The sequence below is a fragment of the Montipora foliosa genome, chromosome 12 (genome assembly GCF_036669935.1).
Source record: "Montipora foliosa isolate CH-2021 chromosome 12, ASM3666993v2, whole genome shotgun sequence".
Classification (NCBI taxonomy): Eukaryota; Metazoa; Cnidaria; class Anthozoa; order Scleractinia; family Acroporidae; genus Montipora; species Montipora foliosa.
Genome location: NC_090880.1, coordinates 32,791,049 through 32,803,548, shown reverse-complemented (window position 1 = coordinate 32,803,548; position 12,500 = coordinate 32,791,049). Strand labels below are relative to the sequence as shown.

Below are 12,500 nucleotides of genomic sequence, written 5' to 3'. Positions count from 1 at the left end.
TTATAAGAAAAAAAGTCATTTCTTCAGTTCATCAATTACAGTTAATATTTTCAACTCCTCTTTAGCAGTATAGGCTCTTGATCATTAAGAACCCGCACAGAATTCAGAAAGAGTAGGGCACAAGCATAGTTCTTGGTGTTGAGATCTAGCTTTGGCTGTTTAACTCTCAGACCATGTTAGTCAACCTTGTAAGGGACAGTTGAACCTCCTCAGATGTACTAAAAAGAAGCCAAAGCATGACCTTATTTGTGAGTGAACTCCACTTTGATAGAAATGTTAACAGCAACACAAACAAAACACGTGGCTTTATTAAGAAGAAAGTCCTGCTCACTGAACTCCAGCATCTTTTTTATCCTCTGATAAATTAATGTGAGCAGACATGTACACCAGTCAATCTTCAATATTTTGAAGGGGCTATGTTACATTATTTTTGGGTGTTTAGGGGAATTCTTTAGTTATTCACGATTTTTAACTCTAAAATGATAATGTGGAATTCTTTTACTGATAAAATTATTGTTACATGCCAAACGAGACAATTCTGAGCAAAAACGACCTTTATCCAGGTGATTTGCCATAAACTTGAAAAACGTCCAGCCGACTTTTTCAAGATAACCCAGATGCAATCCATTTCAATCTTGTCCATTTGTGTCCATCCGTGCTTCTCTTTCCTTTTGCTGTGTTTCTTTTATGTTGTTTAAAAGGTTTAAGTGGGTATTGGAATGTTTCATTCTGTTTTTTTTTTGGCATTTTGGGTGTCATGAAATTACATCATTTTTAGCGACATAGCCCCTTTAAATTGCCTCCAATTACACTCCCATTAATCTCGTCAAAGGTTACTTCTCCAACTTTGTACTGAACTTGTAAACAAGATTAGCACTGGTTCTGTCACTGTTCAGGACCAAACGTTGTCAAAAGAGCAGAACATCAATTTGGTGACATATTTTAATCGTGTTGCTATTGGGCTGACCCATGTTGCAGGTGATTATCTTTTGTCTTGCAAAACAGAGTTTTCACTTAAAAGAGTATAGAGTATTAGAGGACATGCGATAAAGGAATAGCGTCTCAATTGAATCCATTATTAAACAAAGTGAGAGACCATACAATAGTGGACATCTTGTAACATATTCAAACGAATTAAAAGATTGACTGTTGAATTTTTCTTCAGCTCCTTCATTGCCATCTCAAACCGTTGCCAGCATGCACTCCCTCAATAGCAGCAATTCCACTGCCTGCGAGTCATTTGTACCGTCATCAGAGGATGGAATGACTGAAGTAGGCTTTGAAGATCCTTGGATAAAAAGGCATGATGGTGACCATAAAAGGCGTGGTCGGGGGTTTAACAGATGTCAAGGTAATCGTATGAGTTTGTTTTACCCTTAACCCTTCCCCACCTGAGAGTTAGACTTGTAGATGTTACTCTTTTTGGTGTGAATGGAGAGTGAGACTTACAGATGTTACTCTGGGTATTCTGGCTATTGCCAGATGATTTTACTCGTCAATTAGGGGTGTTTTAGGTGTGAAAGGTCCAATGGGCTCACGGTCACCCATTTGCTAATAACTGAATCTGTTCAATGGGCAACTGGGCAAACAGTGCAAGTGATTACACTTTTTAGGGTTGTTTACCATTTACCACAAAAATCCTGAAATTTCGGTTGGAATGTAAATGGTAAGCCAGTTCTGGTCTTCTCAAACAGAGAATTTCTGGAGAAAATGGGATTTCTTGAAAGGTAGTCCAAAATTCCCAAACGGAAAACGTGTTTACCATTTGCATACCCCCATGATTTTGCCTCCCTCCAGACTCTTTTGGTAACATTGAAGGAATTAATTTTTGTAAATGGTACACGTCAATCCCAAATAAAATTTCCCATTCGGGAGTATTTGCTTACCATTTGAACAAACCTAGTACTGACCAGTTTCTTCTTGTAAATTGTAAGTACCTTAGTGCTCTAGTCCCAAAGTCTTGACACATAGTAAACTTTGAAATTTTGAAGGAATAAACACTGTTTGGTATAGTGATCTTTCTCCTCCAGCATGTGGTCAACCTTTTCAGATTACTTTGAAGTCAAGCGTTTTGGTGGATGGCGGACCTTCAACAGAACGTAACATATACAATACAATAGACTTTATTTAAAGAGGGTAGGACATCACAGTAAGGTAGCTGATAACCCAGTGACCCTCTATAAAATAAAAACAAGGGTGGCACAGTCAGTTAGTGCATGGCCTTGGTGCAACAGGTCCCGAGTTCGATCCCCGGATCTCACATCCTTGTTTCGACTTCTTTCCTTTCAGTGTAGCCTAAGTAGCTTTAAATACCCTTAAAACGGAGCACTGATAGAAAGAGGGGGTAAAATGAGCGCACCGTCGGCTTCCTGGGAGAATACTCTCTAGAGAGTAAAGGAACTTCCGACTTTAAATAAGGTGTACCTTTGCCTAACTTAACATCTAAACCTGACATTAAATATGTGATGAAATCAATCACAATAATTTATTGTCTGATTCTATCTATTTTTTCTTCTTCAGAATTCCAGCGGTATTCTTTTACTCCAGACCAGGAAAATTTGCTGACATCCAATGAAAGATTTTTAGCTGCCGCTGCAGAGCAGAGTTTAGGTGATGAAGATGAACCAGCAGTGGAGTTCAAAAGCTACAAGCGTCGTTTCTACATTCTCTTGTTGTTTTCGTTGATAAGTTTCTGTCAGTACTGTGCTTGGAACACATATGGACCCATTGCTACTACGGCTAAGGTGGTATTTGGTTGGTCCAACACACAGATTGCATTTCTGGCGAGCATGGATCCAATCACGTATCTTTGTACTATGCATTTCTTTTCCTGGATGATGGATGAGAAAGGTACTTGATATTAGACTGTACCCAGCATGTTAGTAGATAGTTGAAAAACCGTTTCACACAGCACCAGTTGAAGACCTTTCTTACTTCACTGTTTGGTATTTTGGAAATGAGAATTATTCTACATTTGTTTGCAATTAAAAATGATCATCCAAGAGAAGGGTAATCATGTGTTTTGACCAAAAGTCCATTTTTTTTGTGTGCAGCAATATTTACCTTTGCATCCCTTGTTGTTGTAATGTACCAGCCAGAGGTTTATTTGGCAGATAAAATAATGACTCTTTTTGTTCTTTGGTCAGCAAATTTGAATACCATAAGAAATTATTGCTCTGACCCCTCCCTTGATGTCAGTGTTTATAAACAGTCATCATCCCCACATTGTATTGGAGTATGTTAAGAGCCACCTGAAAATTTAAAGGTAGCTATGAATCCATCCCAGGGAATTTGCTTTAACTTGTTATAGGGGTTTACCTTAGCCCGATAGTCACTTTCCAGCAAAATGTTGAAACTGGTTTGAGTCTTCTAAGTTACATGTATAAAGGTGTAACGTAATCAGCGAGGAAAACAATAAGGTTGAGAGACAATAGGTTTAATGAGCTAAAACAGTGGCTCTACACTAACAGGAAGGTATAATAATTTTTGTACAGTAAACACCCCCAGATAAGAACAAGTGGATTAAGAACATCAAGCTGAAGTTTGGCCAATAACGCACCATATAAATAAGAACAAATTCAGCCTGATAAATAAAACATGTTCTTAATACAAAGGGAAAGGGTATTAGGATGAGGAAACAATACAGTACAGTAACTTATATCAAAGTACTATGGTGTTCCTTACAAGCTATAAAATCTATTTCAAAACAGCATTGAATGTTACTTCAAATTATAATTATATTACTAGAGGTTTAATTATTTCTGAAGCCAATTTTAAGAACATTTTAAGAACACTTTCGGCTGATTTCCCACTAAGCACCTCTCAAATAAGAACACGATCAGCCTTAAACCTGAAAAAGGTGTTCTTATATACTGGTGGATACTGTATGCTTCAGCCCAACTAGTCTTACTGGTGATTCTCCCTTCAATGTCACAGGTCTCCGACTGAGTGTTATTGTGTCCTCTGCATTCATGTTTCTTGGAACTGGACTCAGATGTGTGACATCACATCCATCATACGCTATCTGGTAAGATAATCGATCACAGAAGTAATGCATCTATCTGTTATGAAAACGGAATACTGTAAACTTATATACTTCCAGTTGCTTGTTCGATTGCTTTTAGTAGTGATTCAATTAAATGGTCAACTCAATCAGAATTCTGTTGGGTGTAGCAATGCTTTATGTGGATCCGCCTTTCAATGTTTTTACCATCTGCTTGCGCAAACGTGTTTATTCAACCTCAGAATAGGGTAGCCATGGTATTTTGGTTTTTTTTTTTTTTCACTTCCAGGTCAATGGGTGCGGGTCAGTTGTTCAATGGCATAGCAGGACCTGTCACTCAAGCTGCGCCCACTCTCGTGTCATCAACTTGGTTCCCATCTAAGCAGCGGACTACTGCTACAGCAGTGGCAGCTCTGTGTGGTTCCCTTGGGATTGCTATATCATTTATGATTGGTCCTTTAGTTGTCAAAGATGTGAAAGCTGAATTGGATCGTCTGACACCTGACAGGGGAAACCTTACTGGAAATTTAAGGTTGGCTTTTTTTACGTTTTATTTGGACCTTGGATGCATGCCATTCAATCTGTGTCTTGCACTGTAAGTCACTCTATGTTCTGTCTTTTTCAGTAACACCATAGATTTGTACTTTGATGACAATCTGCCGTATTTAGGTATGGTCTCCTTCTGTTTGAATGTTTTTCTTAAGTTTTAAATATTCTAAGGTACCCTCACATTGGATTTTATATTTTGAAAAAAATATTTTTTTACCTGGAGGTGGTTAAAACTTCAGGAGTAATGAAGAGAGCTGATTTTGTTCACAGAAACACTGACAACTAACAACAGTCCTCTTCAGTACTACACTCCCGGCCCATTGAAGTTCAAACTACATTAACCTTTTCGCCCCTAAATTATGCCTCACCAACTAGTAAGATCATTCTTTACTAGTAGTTTGACGCTGACTGTGTTTTTTTGATGTTGCTTTCAAGACGTTTCGGCTATTACTTAAGCCTTCATCAGTTTAGATGTTAAACTTTTATGCTTGATTTAAACTGAGCAAACACATTAAAGGTGTGTACTGTGTATGCCACACGCAAGGATTTCATAAAAGCGTGGCGTGATAATCATGCATGTTCCAAGAACTCTGGGATTGTGATGTGGTCTTTCCCTTGGCATGATTTATGAAAACCTTGCATGTGGTCTATGCAGTGCATGCATTTAATGTGTTTCCTCATTTTAAATCATGTGTAAAACTTTAAATCCAAACTGATGAAGGCTTGAGTATTATCCAAAACGTCTTGAAAGTAATGAGAGGGGCGGTGGCCTCGACTTCAGAGCGAGTGGTCCGGGTTCGGGGCCTGGCCGGGGACGTTGTGTTGTGTTCTTGGGCAAGACACTTTACTCTCATGGTGCCAGGTGTATAAATGGATACTGGCGAATTTAATGCCGGGGTAGCCCTGCGATGAACTGGCATCCCATCCAGGGGGAGCAGAAATACTCCTAGCCGCTTTGTGCTATGGAAACCGGGGATAAGTTCCGGCGTATTGGGCTACTTAGTTCGTAAAAAGGCTTAACCTTTATTTGAAAGCAACATCTAAAACAACAGTTTGTGTGAAACTACTAGTAAAGAATGTCTTCCCCCGACTTTAATTACAGTATTTTAAACAAGTAAAATCATCTGGCATCAGACCGAGTGAAGTTCCCCTCTGAAGGGGGGGGGGGGGGGAGGGGTGGACCAATTAAAGACAACATTGACCTCTGAACATCACCCCCCCCCCCTCCCCCCCCTATCGACCAGTAAAATCATCTAGTGCTAGAAAGAGTAAAATCTATAGAGCGAGTTTCAATCGAGTGTCGTAAAGCCAAAACCAAAGTAGTTACTTTGGTCAATCAAAAAAAGGGCGGAGACAATCCACTAAACCAATCAAAACTCGAAGTAATTACACGTAGCTGACAAAAAGCGCGGGAAAATATTTACACACGAGCCACGATTGGTTTTAGTTTCACTTTTGATTGGTTGAAAAAGTGGCGGGACAACTTTGAACCAATCACTGAGTGAAGTAATGCAAAACCAATGCAATTTGCTAATTACTTTTGACACTCCATTGAAAACCGCTCTAAGGATCACTCGTGGGAAAGGGATTAAGCCAAAGACGAAGTTTTTGGAGGGTCCATTCCATTGGGAGTAGGGTGGCTAACGTACGTAGGTGATTATTGAAAATTCTCTGCGCTGATTGGTTGGCGTTGAGGTGATTATTACACGATAATCACCTAAACGGTTTTTCAATATAGCCCCAAGCCCGTTTGTTGAGGTGACAGATGAAGAAATTAATTGTTTTAAAGAAAATGTGTATTTTTCAAATAATCATCTGTGTAATTATAGTTAAATAATTATTCATCTCAGACTCGGTGAATAAAAACCTCGACTTCGTCTAGGTTTTTATTCAGCGATATTCACCTCGCCTTCGGCGAATAATTGTTAAATAATGGAATATGTCCATGCCCCTCACATAGTTTGGTGTTATCTTTCATTTGGTTCCCACTGATACAGTACTAAATTTGTAAAGAAATGTTCCCTAAAATAATTATGGACTTGTTGTTAAAATGCTCCTATGCTCTTTGTTTTGTTGTAGATTCAATATATAAAGATGCGTCTTATTACTGGCCATTAGACCGTCTGAACATCACTGTGAAATCTGCTCAAATCAGAGACGAGAAAAGAGCAAGGACACACACATCAGGCGAATTCTGGGGTATTCAAGAAAATAAAGGAATTAAAGACTTGAAGAAAGGCAAAGAAGGTCAAGTATTTAACGGTTGTGTGACGTCAAAAGGTGTCGTCAATCAAAGTGTAGGGACCGATGGCAAGGGAGCATGGGTAAAGTTAGGCAGTTTTGTTAACACTTGTATGAGCGAACCCTCTCTTTGTCCTTACGGATTAACTGTGTCACTCTGGATAAAATACTCTGTTCTTGATGGGAACGGACTGCAGTACTTCATGGGAACAAGCGGTACCAAAGAGGGATCGAGAGGATTCTTGGTTTATCAAGATTTTCCATATGATAGAGATGACCATCTGGCTGTGAAACTCGAAAACGGTTCAATGCTATGGAAACGAAGCTTTGCTGTTCCACGTGAATCTTGGACGCACGTGACTTTCACATGGGACGAGCGTGGTGGTCTTGTAATATACGCAAATGGATCCACTGTGGGAGGGGACCCTGAAGGAAAAACGACCCAACCTGCCTCAGATTATTATACAACTTTTACACTTGGTCGGCCAAATAACGAAATGATCTTCTCCAAGGCGGTGTTTGATGAGATAGCAATGTGGGAGAGAAAACTTCATCTATTTGAAATCGAGGCTGTCTATAAACGGACTGCAAGGATTGGACGTGGACCTGATTTAGAAAAAGGTAACGAAGAGATTTCTGCCTTCTGTTAGGAGTTGCTAACACAGGTTAATATCAATAGCTCTGTTTAGATGAGTATGGAAACACGGCTGTGACATCACACGAATTTTGATTCGTTATGTAGTCAGACGCGCGTTTTGATTGGCTGGTGGGAAATATGAGCGTTTATCAAGAAAATCTGTTTCAATCAAGAAGTGAAAAACCCGCATTTTTCTTCATTTGTTGAATTATCTTTGAGGGATATAAACTTTTTTCCCGTGTTTCCATAGCCTCATCTAAACCCTCGGGGGAGTTGGGAGAAGTCTCGGCAGTCTCGGGTTTGCATAACTGTCGAGAATTCTCCCAACTCCCCCGAGTGTTTAGGTGCATGAGGCTATGGAAACATGGAAAACGTCCTCCATTGCTTAATTGGTTTTTAATGGGAAAACGTTTGTGATATCCGAAATAAGCAAAGGTCAAGCTAATTGTGACAGCATGGCGAGGTTGTAATTAATGAATCAATTATTGATTGATTGATTGATTTAGTGTTGTTTGCCTCAAGCCCTTTCGCAAAATTATACATGACCTTGCTTCGGAATATCTTCAACGCCTTTTTGAGGGTAAACTTACTCTGCCCGAGCCCAATATTAATTACCTGAAACAAAGTTTCCGTTATAGTGGAGCCAGTTTAGGGATCAATTTGCTCCAGTACTAAAGAAATGCTGGCTCTATTGAGCAGTTCAAGCGTACTATCAAGCAGGTATCTGATGTATCGGATTCCCACACGGCGATCAAGTAAAACACTTTAAAGCTTTTTTACTTTTTTTAGCTGAATTGAAATCACTAAAAGAGAATCCACCAATTTTAATTATTTGCGTTATTATTGTTGTTGTCGGTATTACCTGTGGTTTAAAGAAAACGCTGATTACTGCACTGCCGCACGGAAAATGGAGTGGCAGATTGGGTTGGTTTCCATGCGGTATTCGAAGACATTTTTTACTACAAGTGAGGCCAGTGTCTTTAAAAGATCAGATTTTGCGAAACCTTTACATCAAGTTTATGTTTGCAGAAAAACAACTACTCAAAGAAGGAGGCGCAAAGAATATAATGAATTTACTTTATGTTGGTAAGTAGGCAAATATCAATCTTTTGATTTTTGTTTGTCCGCGAAAGTGCGCGCCGAAAATCACGTGTTCCTGTTGAGCCATTGAGGAACAAAACCAAAACAATGGCGACTGGCGAGCGCACTGTGAGAAGGCAGCAGTCAAATAGCTCAGAATTGTAATGAGATAATAACTGGTTGCGCTTACTTCAAAAGAACTGGGCCGAAGGTATGAATTTCAGGCACGGCACGGTTAGATGTTTTTCTTTGAGTTAGGACAATTGAAGAGCCAAGAGCAAAAGAGAGAGTCAGATTGAGATCAACCTAACGAACGCAGGTTGCATGGGTGGTTGGACCGATGCATCGCGTTGTTTGCGCATGTTGCAATTGGTTGCTAATTACACTTTGTTTTTTTCCTTAACGACACGCCCTAAACTTACTGAAACACAACTTCTTTTACTAACCTATCTAACACTCAAAATGATCTATTGACTAAAACCACGACTTAACTGTCAGCTACTCAGCTACCATCTCATTAGCTACTACAAAAACACGTGATAACACAGTGGTTCATCAAAACATCCAAACAAGTTAGCAGTGACTGGAGAGTGAAACGAGCAAGACACTTCATTTATTTTCCATTCATTTTCTATTAGAATTTGGTGTGGTAACGTTCCTGTTCTTGCTCGTCGTGTTGTATTTTCCAAACAAACCTCCTCTTCCCCCAAGCATATCTGCTAAAAGAAAGAGAGAAGACTTCTTTTCCGGCACCAAGCAGATACTCAGGTAATTAGTAAACACTGGCTATTACAACTTGGCCTCTCTATGCTGTTATTTGCTTTACCCTTCTATGTGATTTCTTTGTTCGTTGCGTCTTGCTTTTTCCAGACTATGTTAACCCGTTATTATAACTAGTATTGTTCCAGGAAGTTTTTCTTTAACGTGTCTTTTTTTTCTCTTTACAGAAATAAGCAATTCTGGACGCTTGCTCTAGTGTACGGTATTACAACTGGTATGTTATTTTTTCCATGTTGTCGCCAATATCATGAATCGGATTCAGGAAAAGCTAATCTTGAAGTTAATTTCGTGTTTTCTGTCTTTTGTCATTCAGGTGTTTACAGTGGCTGGGGAGCCTCATTAGCTGTCAATTTAGAAACATTTGGAATTACTCAGGTGAACCACATTCGTCATTAGAAAACTGTCTGATTTAAGTCAACCTGGTTGGTTCCCATGATCTCTCAACCCCACTCGAGGCCGTAAAGCACAGCAGCAAGTCGCAAATCCCGTCAGTATACGCGTTGCAACACGGTCACAAAACGGTCACCATTGTTAGAACAGGTTCCGTGGCATGCATGTCGGATCACGTTTGTTAAACAATATTTGCTTGAGGAATGTTTTGATTTCAATAAAACTTTCCTCCAGCAATCAACAATGCGTAGAAATAATAACGAGGGGAGTCCGTTGAGCCGCGGAGTCCTTGGTAGAACTTGTTAAACCTGTTTGTTACTCGTTTTATTACAGCACGAAGCGGGTCGCATTGGTTGCTTTGCCACTGTAGCTGGTATCGGAGCAGGTTTGATACTAGCTAGATGCGCTGACCTTTTTGGCGGCAAAATGAAGGCTCTTCTTCTTGTGCTTTTTTTCGGTGCCGCTGGATGTTTCCTGTGGTTCTCACTTCTCTGTCTCAGGATGATTAACTTTGATAAAGGTAAGCGATACAAGAATGATCTCGTATTACATCAAGCACTATTTCCTTACTCCTCCTCCTCCGCCTCGCTTTACCCCGTCCCACGGCCGAGTCGTTCAGAGGAATCTATCTCAAATACCATGGCGACGTAAAGCTTGGTCATAGTAAATCGTTTTGGAACAATGCGGCCACGATCTTAAGCGAGTAATCCAATATGGCGACCGGATTTGCGGATTTGGCAAGCAGGCTAATGGCAGGCAGACAGGAATCTATACCATGCATTTCAAGGAATTTTTCCTCCTTTCCCACCACCCCTCTTCCCCCAGTTTTCGTTTTGAATTCAGTGTTCCTTGCCAAGATCACCTTTTTATGTCAAGTCATAAATTGGACATGAATATTTCGTAATCTCTGTGTACATTATTTCCTTCCCTTGATATTTCAGGGTCGCTGTATATGTCCAGTATATTTGGCGGGTTCTTTGTTAGTGGTACCATTCCTCTGTTCTATGAGCTGACTGTAGAATCAACCTATCCAGTTGCTGAGGGCGTTACCACAGGACTTCTAACCATCATTAACAATACTTTCACTGTGATCTTCCTACTCGTATTGATGATACCAGGAGTGGGTGAGTAGGAATCAGTACTGACCTCTCTCAGACAGACAACCTCTTTTTCTCCGAAAGATTAATCAGGGTTTTCGCAGTATTGTAATGTAGCGGACATATTTCTGAAAGCAACGGACGTGACATTTTTGGACGCTGCAAGACGCTGCAAGTCTCGGCCCTTGGGGGGTCGGGGGGCACTGCCCCTCTCCCCCAGGAAAATTGTAAAATAGAACACTCAGAAACGCTGTTTCCAGTGTTTCTGGAACCCAAGAATCGGTTTCCCAGGCAAGGCTGGAGTTTACTCAAATTCTCCTTAAAAACTAAGTAAAAAGAACAAACTCCTCAAATTACCGGACATGGAACAGGAAACGACCGGACGAAACGTCCGACCTCAAACGACCTCAAACTGGATTTGCACAGCGACTGCATCATCTGTTGAATAGCTAACAAGCTTTGTTTCGCAGGCTTTGAATGTGGTGTTCATTCGGGTGTCGCAAGCATTTACAGGATTTCTTTTTTTAATTCCTTGGCGACTGGCTTCAAATGTGAAATTTCTCGCTTTATACGTTTCATTTCGCCAACTGCTGGATTCTTCTCTTTTGTTTGCGTTTTGATCGGTATTCTTTATTTTCTTCCTGTGTTCTCTGACATTGTATTTTGCCCACAGGTACTGTGTGGATGAACTGGTGTATGTTTGGTGCGTGCGCAGGCTGTATTCCCGTGATGCTGGGCTTTCACGAGAATTACCGAAGGCTCAACATAGACAAAGAGGATTCGTCGAGGGATGTCAAAGAAAAACAAGAAAAGGACAAGCTTTCAAAAAGACTGCAATCCTCTATCGGTTCACTTCTCTCGTTCACACAAAAGGACGGGTTTGCTGAGAAGCTTAGAAACGCGAAAGAGTCGGACATTTAATTAGTTCTTTTTTTCACCTTCAAAGAGAAATTGTTGATATTTATTTATCAAATTAGCAGTATGAGTCGCCCAGGGTTTGGTGGATGAAATCAAAGCTCGGGATAACAGCAGTCATACAGACGATTCAATATTTACATAGGTATTTCAAACATTTTATCGTACAAAGGAGGGTGTTCCTTCTTGATTTTTATGGGAAATTTTTATGGGAAAAGTGAATTGATGAGGCTCGTAACAGTTTTTATACTATGCGGTTTCTTCAAGTGTTAATACAAGGATGCGCAGTGCATCTGCAAGACTAACTCCTCTTGCTCTCAGAGCGAATTCAGGGGGCATTTTTCAGGACGCCTTGCCTTCACCCCAGCCTGCAAAATTCTCATTTTAGGCAAAAGACGAGTGCGAGTGAACAGGTTTTGACTGATAGGGAGACAAATGCTCACGTTATAGAACGTCTTGTAAACTATTGAAAAATGAACAAAGCCTCTCTTTTTGAAATACAACAGCACTTCAATTAGTTTTTTTCCCTTGTCTCTTGGTGTGGTCACTTTTCATGTTGATAGCGACTGTGAACTTCTAGCCATCATTAGCTCGCCTGTTTAAGATTAACAGCGTGACGCCGAAGCGTCGCGATCAGCCTGCATCCACTGACCACGTTTCAATAGGGGAGCTTACGCAAGGACCACGACGCCGCTAACGAGAACGTCGTCTCAAAATATTATTTCCCTTTATTGTAATAATTTCGTTATAACCCCAAGTCATTCGAAATGGAAAGTGCGTATCAACATTGCTGGAATAAAATCGGCAT

The 12,500-nt window shown here is 40.3% G+C and overlaps 1 protein-coding gene across 5 annotated transcripts in view; it reads left to right on the top strand.

Moving 5' to 3' along the window:
* The window catches only part of LOC137978395 (uncharacterized), a 22,324-nt gene extending 10,115 nt beyond the window's left edge, over positions 1–12,209 (top strand). For all 5 annotated transcript variants that reach the window (XM_068825285.1, XM_068825286.1, XM_068825287.1 and 2 more), the window contains 13 exons: positions 1,166–1,351; positions 2,521–2,850; positions 3,937–4,027; positions 4,293–4,535; positions 4,629–4,672; positions 6,632–7,414; positions 8,460–8,516; positions 9,149–9,278; positions 9,458–9,504; positions 9,604–9,665; positions 10,014–10,200; positions 10,622–10,804; positions 11,451–12,209. In XM_068825285.1, the coding sequence (XP_068681386.1) occupies positions 1,166–1,351; positions 2,521–2,850; positions 3,937–4,027; positions 4,293–4,535; positions 4,629–4,672; positions 6,632–7,414; positions 8,460–8,516; positions 9,149–9,278; positions 9,458–9,504; positions 9,604–9,665; positions 10,014–10,200; positions 10,622–10,804; positions 11,451–11,698 (2,591 nt within the window). In that variant the 3' untranslated portion in view covers positions 11,699–12,209. The remainder of the gene's footprint in view (positions 1–1,165; positions 1,352–2,520; positions 2,851–3,936; positions 4,028–4,292; positions 4,536–4,628; positions 4,673–6,631; positions 7,415–8,459; positions 8,517–9,148; positions 9,279–9,457; positions 9,505–9,603; positions 9,666–10,013; positions 10,201–10,621; positions 10,805–11,450) is intronic.
* The last annotated feature ends 291 nt before the right edge of the window (positions 12,210–12,500 follow it).